Source organism: Arachis stenosperma, chromosome 8 (assembly GCF_014773155.1).
Source record: "Arachis stenosperma cultivar V10309 chromosome 8, arast.V10309.gnm1.PFL2, whole genome shotgun sequence".
Classification (NCBI taxonomy): domain Eukaryota; kingdom Viridiplantae; phylum Streptophyta; class Magnoliopsida; order Fabales; family Fabaceae; genus Arachis; species Arachis stenosperma.
Genome location: NC_080384.1, coordinates 42,930,956 through 42,942,206, shown reverse-complemented (window position 1 = coordinate 42,942,206; position 11,251 = coordinate 42,930,956). Strand labels below are relative to the sequence as shown.

Below are 11,251 nucleotides of genomic sequence, written 5' to 3'. Positions count from 1 at the left end.
TTATTACTTTTATTAGACAGAACTATCAATGGAATAATAATTTGAAAAAATACCAAATCGATCCTTGATATTTTAGTTGCTAAATATTTACATTCCTAAAAATTTAAAAACACATTTAAGTTCTTGATTTTTTCAAAATTTAGATATATTGATCCTTGTGTTTAATTTGTCCAATTTTAATAATAATAACTCTCTCACGTGTATATTTGTATCAACTGGATCAGTACAATAAGAGTTATGTTCAATTTTTTCGTTAGATCTGACAAATCCAAATAAACATAAGAGATTGATATGTCTAAATTTTTAAAAAAATTAAAATCTTAAATGTATTTTTAAATTTTTAAAATTTAAATGTTTGGAATTAAAAAGTCAACAAGCTATTTATACTTTTCTCTAATCATTTTATCCATTGTTACCAACAATTTAGTTTGTGTTGTTGGAATGGGGCTAATTTTTTTTATTACAGAAGTAAAAGTGGTGATATATCTTAATATTGTAATTTTTGGTGTTTTTTAAAATTGTAAAAAATACATAAATCGAACAGTCTGATTTCTGTACGTCAAATTTTTTAATTTTTTTAACACAAATCGAACGGTCCAAATTGTGTATCTCTCACAAATCGAACGGTCAAATTTCTGTACTTCTAAAAATCGGACGGTCCAATTTCTGTACCTTTAATAAATCGGACGATCCAATTTCAATTTCCCATTTGAATATAACACTCCACCAATCCATATTTTAAAAAAAGACCTCTATCACTTCAATATAAAAAGTTCCCGAATGGGTCGCACGACAATAGACAAAATGAACAAGTAGCTTATCAAAATTGTGGCTCTCCCTCCATAATCCCTCCATTTTTAACTGCCATCAACTCCTCTCGCTAAAATGGCCATGGCTTCCTTCTCCCATATCTCCGCGCGCACTTTCTCTCTTCGCCCTCACACCCAAGCCAACTTCTACCATTGCGGCCACTCTTCTCTACAGAGCTTCGCCATCGTAACCTACCATGGGACCTTCATCCTCTTCAATTCCAAGCTCAATCGCTCATGTGAACCCATCCTCACGCACACCAATTTTCTCCATTCTCCAGCTACTGTCGTTTTCTCAACTGGAAATGGCGGCGGAGCCCCCGGGAACGGCGGGGGAGGGGGCGGCAGCGGCGGTAGTGGTGAAGATGAGGAAGAACGGGACATGAACAGGGAAGAGGCCATGCTAGTGCTGGCGGAGGCCGGAAGGTCGCTGGAGAGTCTGCCGGCGGATTTGGCAGCAGCTGTGGCGGCGGGGCGGGTGCCGGGATTGATACTGCAGAGGTACTTCGAGTTGGAGAAGTCGGCCGGGATGCGGTGGTTGCTGAAGTTCGGAGGATTTAAGGAGAGGTTGCTAGCGGATGATTTGTTCTTAGCCAAGCTTATCATGGAGTGTGTTGTTGTCATCTTTACAAAGGTTTTTTTTTATCTTTTGCATTCTTATTTATGATTGCTAAAATAAGATAACGTTATGAACCGAAGCCTCTTCACACCAAACAATCTCAAAAACAAAATGACCCACCAATTATAAATTATAGAAATATATATTTGATATTTTGAATAATTTTTTATTTTAAATTTGATTATTTTATTATAAAATTCAATTTTTAATTTAAAATATATGCATATATAAATATACAATTATATAATAATTAATTTAATAATTACTTTTTAATATGCATAGAATATATTTTTTTATAATTTTCTTTGTAAAATGCCAATCTATCCACCAAAAGAGTGTAATGCTAACAATTTAATTTTTGACGAAATAATTGAAAGAAAAATATTAGGGAATCAATATTTGATTAATATTAGTTAATATTTTAATCTAATATATTATTTTTATGCTATTAGAATTTAAATTTAGCATTTTAAATTTAAAAGTTAGTTCTTTAGTGTTTAGAACTAAGTAAGTATTAGCCAAAAATTTTAAAAGGTGAAAATTCAGGTGCAGTTAATTTTATGTGAAGTTGATAGTTGAGAATCGTTAAATGATTTGGCAGATTTGACTAGATTATTATCTAAGGACTCTCAACTATCAACTTCACATGAAATTAACTACAAAAATTCACAAATTTTAAAACACTTAATATTGTTCATCTCAAAATTAAAGTGTAAGTAAAATCATTTTCGGGACATTTTGTCAAGTATTATTGGTCTTCGTATTTTTTTTAGAGAAATGGTCACTTTTGTGGGATAGAGAATGGTGGTTCCCTGTAATTTTCTTCAACAGCAACGGAACTGAGGGATAAATAATTTTAGGAATATAAGAGTGTATTAGTGAAGTGTCAATATGTGATAGAATTAAAAATTTATACTGTCCCTCTAGTACTTTGCTTGGAATTAGTCCTCCTCCTTCATTTAGTTAAGAGTTGTTTGAAAATTATTTAACATGAATTTTTTTTTTTAATTTCTTCTGTGCGTTTTCAGGCTGCTGCAGAACTGGAGCGGCGTAAAGAAAAATTTACTAAGGAGCTGGATTTTGTTGTTGCCAATGTGGTATGCTTGTGAAAAATATATAGTCTTCTTTCTTTAGCTTTATCTTTTCACTCATGGTTATTACCTAACAAAGGAATTTTAGAAATTTACAGCCACTCACCTAACTTTGGGTTTGAAATGCTATGGTCTATATATATATATATATATATATATATATATATATATATATATATATATATATATATTCCATCTTTAATCTGACTTTTGACAATAATTCAGAAGGACAAAGACTATGTAATTCGCACAAACTTAGTTTATATTTTACAATACATTAACATCTGTTCTGGTGCTGCAAATGATGCTGTGCTACATAGTCAAAGTTGATTTTACACTATCCAGGTGAATTTGGGCTAACTGGTGAAGTCTAAGACAAAGAACAGGGTTAGATATAGAAGTTTGGTAAATTATGAGTTGTATAATATGATATCTTAGTTCAAGTACTTAATGCCTGGTAGTTTAGCCATTGAAATGAGTCATATACCTCAACAACAGTTCAACATGCCATCTGATCGCTTCTTCTCCTTCTTGCCTCTAAAATGAAATCAGTATTGAACTTAAATGTATACATGCTTAAACATATATGGAACAATATTATTAATGAAGAGAATAACTTGTTTGAAGTTCCAGTTTCCTTGAGAATATATATGGAAGCCTGCTACATTCAAAATCAATGTATATTTTTTATCCCCTTCATTGCTAGAAGTTGCTTGCATTCACATGTTCCCTTTTGTACTGGTCATATAAAATTTTGATGAATTAATGCTAAATTTCTTGCAGTCTGAAGAATTAGTTAGCTCAGCTTAGTGAGAATTCAACATTGTCTAATTCACTTTTTAAATTAATCTTAGGTAACAGGCATTGTAACAGGTTTCGTGCTTGTATGGTTTCCTGCTCCTGCAGTTCCTCTCAAATGCCCTCCAGCAGTTAGTGCTGGACCTATTGCTAAATTCTTCTATGGCTGTCCTGAGAATGCTTTTCAGGTAAGCATCCTGAAAATGCTTTTCATTGTATTTTTTTTTCGAATGTTTTTGTTTTAGCTGTGATACAACCATAATAACTGTAGTAGTTGTAGTACAATTAAATGTTGATTATATTTCAGTTTCTCAACAGGTGGCTTTGGCTGGAACATCATATACACTTATACAGCGAATAGGCGCTATAGTGGTATGTGTTGGATCGTTTAAATATATTTTTTTGAAAGTGATGATCATTTCCATCTCTTATGCAGCGGAATGGGGCAAAACTATTTGTTGTCGGGACTGGTGCATCACTGGTAAATTAGCACCTTACATTCTTCACAAAAGTTCCATTTTAGCTTGTTCTGTTTTTTGGGTACATCAGCAGAAATTGCTCTAATTCAATTAGATCACTCTTCAAAATACCAAACTAAGAAAAAAGATAATAAAAGGTCTGTAGGTGCATAAGCATTCAGCGTTAACGCAAGATTCAGGGAAGGGATGCACCCAAAGGGTGTAATATAGGCAGTGTAACCTAATAATTTGCATGAGTGGCTGATTCAACGGCTTGAACCCGTGACCTTGATTTTGTATTTCCTGCACCATTTTCATTGTCTTGCTTGCTAATCAGGCAAAGCCATTTTATTTCCAAATTGACTTGCTTCCTACTTCACTTCCATTCATTAAAAAAGAATTTATGGAGTGCTTGAATCACATGATATAGTATATAGACCACCTAGGCAACATGGAAAAACAAGAACCGAAAAGAATATATAGGAAATATTTCAGATATGTAGCATATTTAATGGAGAACGTACATGAGATATCACAATTTATTCTGAACACATTGCCTTTGAGGTTGCCTCTTCCTTGGTCCATGTTATTTGTAAGAGGGACCGAGCCAAACAGATATCCTATAGAAATGTGTTTTATCTTCTATTGAACATGCCAATTACCAGAAGTTAGTTACTTAATGAAATGGAATAATAGTAGCTATACCCTGGTGATATAACTGGTGGATGTGCCTTTTCAGGTCGGTATAAGCATTACAAATGCATTGATCAATGCACAGAAGGTTGTTAAAAAAAAATTGGCTTCTGAGATTGAGAACTTACCTGTAATATCAACCAGTGTCGCATACGGAGTTTACATGGTGGTGGTTAGCAACATCAGGTATGCATTCTAGCGAAACCATGTATTATAAATGTTCTTTAGCCCTGTTTTTCTGTTAATTTTCGTTTTTGCTTTCAATATGTCTTTGATGGATTTGGATATCATAATCAAGGCAGTTCCAGGAAATGACATAATTCCTGCTCTCTCTTGTTGAACGAGGATTATTTAGTCTTGTGACTTTGTGAGTGATTCAGGTTAAACCTGTAATTATAAGGACAACCCTTTCCCTCTAACCTCATATACCTTGGTGAATCTCTATATATAGTAGATATACCTTAATTATGGGGCAAGCAAGGGATTTATCAATAAAACACTGGAACAAGAAGTTAAACAGACTGTATGATAAAATAAACCTATTTCTAATGCTGAGTGCTGACATTGGGATTTCTCACTTGTTATAGAGAATCCTTTTTATAGTAGTATCTTCAGTTATATCAATATAACTGAGTTACTGTAGAAATATTAGCTGTCTAGAAACAACTAACCACTCAAAAAATAAAAACAAGTAACTATGTTAACTACGCAACATTTTAAAAGAGCGATTATGGGGAGTGGATCTTCTCAATTTTTTTTAACAATTAAGGGAGTAAAGTGTGATATTTTCCCATTAATTTTATGGGTGGGACCAAGAAAAAACATGAGAGAGAACAATGAAGGGTTAGAGATCACATTTTACTCACTCAATTTTTTTTAACAATTGAGAGAATTCATTCTCCTCTTATGTCAATGTGACTATGATCTAATCAATTACTGGGTAAAAGATTTCCTGCCATTACCTTTGATGAGGGAAAGTCCTAGAGCAACGGTTGAGATGTCTCCATCTGACCTCAAGATCTTGGGTTTAAGTCATGGAAATAATCAATGATGTAACTATCGGATTAGACTCCGTATATTACATCCTTAGGGAGCGGCCCTTCCCCAAACTCTGTTAACTTAGGATGCTTGTGCATTTTTTACCTTTATGATAGATATATGTCAGACTACATTACAAAAGATGATTTAAAGAACTTATGCATAGTGATCTATTCCTTATATATTGAGATTTAAAGAACGTTATTAATGTATGCATATATTGTTTTAACATCATATTAAGGATTTGTGTTCGTGTTTGTGATCAGGTACCAAATACTTGCAGGAATTATTGAGCAACGGATTCTAGAACCGCTGCTAAGGCAAAACAAGCTTATGCTAAGTGCAGCTTACTTTGCTGTTAGAACTGCCAACACTTACTGGGGTTCTCTTCTGTAAGATTATTCATTTACCTCAATTGATTTACTATTGTTATTGTTATTATGCATTCTCTTCCCTTCTCATTGCCTTTTTACACACGTGTAAGTAGGTGGGTGGATTTTGCTCGATGGGCTGGAGTCCAGAAGATAAAAGACTAGGCGTTATTATGCATTACAAGATATTGCAAAGTATGAAAGTAATATTCACTTTGGTCTTTCTCTTGGTAAACGAGAAACTAAAGTGCCATGGCATAAAAGTTTGAAGGTAAATTGTAATTTAAAAATATTATTTGTACACCAAAATCAGCTACTAAAATTAGTCACCAATGTATTTGTATACAAATGTATGTATGATTTAATTTATTTTTAATATGTATTTATATTTTAATATGTATTTTAAACTGATAGCTGATTTTGGTGGTTGATTTTAGTGTACATGTAGCATAGTCGACTTTAATTAATGCTTCCTAATTCCAAACGATTGGTGATTAAATATGTTCCTATTTTGTCGTAAGTTTTTCTGTTGGTTTTTTTTTTTTCCTTTTCTGTTTTCCAAGAACTGTACATCTTGATTACCTGTATATTTGATAATTCATTTACAAATTCCATTTGTTTCCATGTATTTCTTAGCAAGGCCGTATCTTATCCACCTTGTATAATTTGGCCAGTACATGAGTATTGCTGAAAATGGTTTTCAACTAACTGAATTCGGTGAAAGCAAACGAAAAAGGAATTGAATTGCGTTTGATTCTTGGTCAAATCTAAAAAAAAAAAAGAATTTAAAAGTTTTTTGAGTGTTTGAACTTATATCTAGCAGAATGTGTCGGGATCTACCGGAAAGGTTTGTTTTGTTTTCTTTTTTTTTTAAAAAAAAAATAGATTATGAGATTCTTTGTAAAATTCGGTTAAATTACAATTAATAAATTAATTATGAGTAAAGAAGGTTAAAATTTTAAAATTTATAATTGGAGAAAATAAAAATATCTAAAATACGAATTAAAATACTAATTTTAAAAGTTTTGATCTAAAGTTAGACCAACAAGCTAAAACGATTGAACCTGGACTCACTAGGCCTAAGTCCACACTTATAACACTCTCAACACTTCGCTTTCAGCACCCATAACCCCATCTAGTGAGGGAGAGCAGCTGAGGAAAAGAGAAGAGTGAAGAACCAAAAATTCTCAACTGTCACTATTTATCATCATCTTTAAATTCTCATAACTTTCAATTCGAAACTCCACAAAAACTGTTAAGACATAAAGGTGGCATTTTACGATTTTAGAATATTTAACGCTACAATATAATTAACTAAACAATATAGAAGATATTACCTCAATAGATCAGAATAAATCTAGCCTCAACCTAGTATAAACCAACCTAGACTCTTTCTCATGATACGAAGGACTAATTCCCTTCTACCTACAATGCAATCATCTTACTGTTACGAACGAAATAGCTAAAGGTTAGCTATTGCATTAAACAACAAATATGTACCAACTACCAAGACTATAATCTAAGGGCCAACGGACAAACAAATGAATCATATCTGCGGGATCTAAATATGGAAAAATGCCAAAATATCCGTGACTAGAGAATGGTCAACGGACTAGCTAACTGCACCAGGTTTTGGTTTGCAATGCGACACATGCAGCGGTACAACTATACCAACGTGGCAGAATTCTAACTATATTTTTTCAACTCATCCAACTTTACAACATAGGGTAAGTAGCAAATGTGTACTCTAGCACTAGACTTATCTCCAAACAATTAAGTCGATAAGAGCATCATAACATATGCTCGAGTATAAATCCTCACAATATCCTTACTGGCATCTGCTAGGAGAACCCAAATTCTCTGCTGGAACCAAGTTTAATAGATGGTGTGCAGGAGAAAGTTCACCAAATAATTTTTGAAACTATATCCATGCTTGTCTCCCTGCAGACATGTGCAACTCAAAATCTAACAGACACCCACTCGCTGGAAGTCTAAATTAGTAGGCAACATTTTATAATGTGATTGTGTACTCCCAAAAGGCATATGGAAGGTGTGGGCTTCAGAACGTAATCGCTCTATAAATGCACTAATAAGGGTCCATCAAGCTTGAACCCGTACTCGTGAAGCCTAGAAAATTGGTATAACCCAGCAGCCTGAATGTAAGGGATGATGCACTCGTGCAATGGCATCTTCTGCTACCTCCTCACGGTAACAACACAACGACTCATCTACAAAACCAAAATCCAACCAAATGCATGTTTTTAGAGTTTTAACAATAAAAATTCAGCTTTCGGTAATGTGACCTATTTAATTATTTTTTTTAATCTAACGTGCGCTAACTATGTCAGTTCTACAGTTATAAATGTGTTACAATCTATTATAATTGTACAATGTTCTATATAGTAATTCCCATTAGCAATTCACACTATCATTACATTTATTATAGTCAATGGAACAAAAAAATTTTAAAAAGACTAATTTCTTTGTTTATGTTCTTGCGATATGAGCAATCCCATTTGGTCAGTATATAGTTGATCTAGATAATCCATTGCTGCATTCTGTTGTAGTGTTGTGTGGAGACCCACCAAGATCACTAGCTTTTCTAAAACTGTAAATCGTTGCTATGGTTTAAGTTTTTTATCCTTGAAACGGCTCACTAAAATGTGCCTCCTGGTTTTATATATAGGCCACCTCTTTGCATAAATCGTTGGAATCTTGTGTGTTTTAGATATCTATCACGCTAAATCATGGGTGATCTAAAACCCACGATTTATGCTTTATTCGCCTATTGTTTTGTCTCACTCATCCATGGTTTTTGGATTAAACATAAATCGTGGTCTTCCCACGTGAAAATGATAGCTTTTTCTGACATCATCAAAACTTAGCCAGAAGCAACGATTCATGCATGCAAAATAAAAAGCATAAATCATGGTACTTCAATAGGTTTTATATTTTTTTTTCTATAACATGTATATCGACCACGATTTATATAAAAATAAGGAGATAAAATTGTAGTTATAGATTTAGGACAATTAGGTAGTATCTACCTTCAACATACCCTAATTAAGGAAAGATAATTGAGGTTGTTGCACTACAAAAAATATTAGAATAACGATTGATTTTAGCAACCAACAAAATCTGTTGCTAATAGCAATCGATTTAGCTATTGATTAATTTTTTTTTACCAAAAAAAAGTTAGTTGCTAATTTATAATTTAGCAACTGATTTAGCGACTACCACCAAAACCATTCTAGTTGGTCACTAAATTAGAAATTAGCGACCAACATTTTTTTGTCATAAAAAATCAATTCGGCCGCTAATTTTATCATTAGTTACCGATTTAGATATCAACATAAAATCTACTCTGAAAATTTGTTGGTCACTAAATTGGTCACTAAAGTGTTGGTCTCTAATCGGTTGCTAATGATAAAACTAATGACCGATTCAGTGACTAACAAAAATATAAGGCAATAAAAGTAGTTGGTCACTAAAATCGATCACTTATTTATCATTAGTGACCGATTTAGCCACCAACATAAAAATTAGACTAAAAAATTATTGGTCACTAAATCGATCGCTAAAAGCTTGGTCTCTTGGTCGCTAATCATAAAATTAGCGACCGATTCAGTGACTAACAAAAATATAAGGTGACAAAAATAGTTGGTCACTAAAATTAGTCACTAAATTTATCATTTGTGACTGATTTGACGATCAATATAAAAATTAGGCTAAAAAGTTGTTGTTCATCTAATAATGTTGGGTGTGACTGGTGTCTTTGTCTAGCAGTTCGTGACTCAAGTAGGGATGCACATACAGGGGGCGAGTAGAAGCCTCAGCCCCCAATTTTTTTTTTAACAAAATAGTATTAAGTTATTAAGTATGATTTAATTTTTAAAAAATTTATTTAATATTTAGTCTACTATAAATAAAAGTCCAGTCCAACCTAAATATTAATTATTTCTAATATCTAAAAAGTAAGTAATAATATTAAAAAAATTTGAAAAAAAATATTATTACTAATATTTTTTAATTAAATAAAAATTTTTAAATTCCATAAAGTGAATTCTTTTATTTTTCTTGTAACCGTCTTTCTTTATTCATTTTGTATTAATTCTCTCTGTTTCAACTGCTACAACTGAAAGATCTTTCTCAGCTATGAATATTGTGAAAAATGACTCAGAAACAAAATGAAAGATGAATTTCTTTCTAATTATCTTTTAATTATATTGAAATAAAAATTGTTGGAAAATTTGACACAAATTCTATTATCAATGAGTTTTATTATACGAAGAATCAACCACTTCGTTAGTAAAAAGTACACACATATTTTTTGCACTTTAAAATATATTCTTTATCAGTATATTTTTCTAATACATCTTACATTATATAATTTTTTGTATAATATTTTAATATTATATATGTTATTAGCTCCCATAATAATATTTTTGAATCCGTCCCTGGACTCATCAAGTCAATTCATTTTTTTTCTTTTTTTTCTTTAATAAACTAATTATTAGTGATAAGTATGATTTTGGTCTCCAACGTAGAGGTTGAAAATTTATTTCGTTTCCGCCCTTTTTTTCGCTACAAAATGGTCCGCAAGGTTTCAATTTATTTTAAAATCGTTCTTTGGACGAAAATACCCTCCCCTCCCATCTTCTTCCTCAACACCTCTCTTCTTCCTCAACATTAACAGAAGCAGAAGCAGATGCACAAATGCAAAAAAAAAAAAAAAAAACAGCCAACAATGAATAACAACAACAACAATAACAAAATTGAAAATCAGAAGAACCTACCACCACCACCACCATTATCATCATGGTCATTATCATCATCATCAGAACCATCAATAAAATTGAAAATCAAAAGAACCATCAACCAAAAATAGAACATCAAACAGAAGTGAAAGAACAGCAGAAGCAATTTTCAGCAATTCAATAACAGAAGCTCAACAATAACAACAATTCAGCAGCAATTTTCAGCAATTCAATACCCTAAAATCAACTAACAGAAAATTAAAATCCAGCTAAACTAATCCAGAATCAAATCAAGCATCTAACACTAACCAAAAACAGAAATTGAAACAAAATGATAACTGGATTATGAAAATAGAAAATGGATTATGAAAATAGAAAACAGAAAAGAGGGGCCAAGGAAGGCAGTGGTGGAGCGCCGGTGGTCTGGACATGACAGGAAGGGGCTGGAGGAAGGGTAACGGGCGGCGGTGAGCTCTGATTTCTTCTGTGACAGGGATTGAGGGAGGCTCGCTGGCGGTGGTGAAGCAGGGGAGGCTCCATGTTGCTGCGGGATGGTGAAGAAGGAGAGGCTCGCCGGCGGTGAGCTCTGGTTCGAGGAGTCTGAGATAGAGAAGAAG

At 32.9% G+C, this 11,251-nt stretch overlaps 1 protein-coding gene across 1 annotated transcript; it reads left to right on the top strand.

Moving 5' to 3' along the window:
• Window positions 1–764: 764 nt before the first annotated feature.
• Window positions 765–6,361, top strand: LOC130946564 (protein RETICULATA-RELATED 4, chloroplastic-like). Its single transcript, XM_057875342.1, has 8 exons — window positions 765–1,443; window positions 2,457–2,525; window positions 3,374–3,505; window positions 3,636–3,689; window positions 3,754–3,798; window positions 4,515–4,654; window positions 5,773–5,898; window positions 5,994–6,361. The coding sequence occupies exons 1-8, from the start codon at window positions 886–888 to the stop codon at window positions 6,040–6,042; spliced, it is 1,173 nt and encodes a 390-aa protein (XP_057731325.1). The 5' UTR covers window positions 765–885; the 3' UTR covers window positions 6,043–6,361.
• The last annotated feature ends 4,890 nt before the right edge of the window (window positions 6,362–11,251 follow it).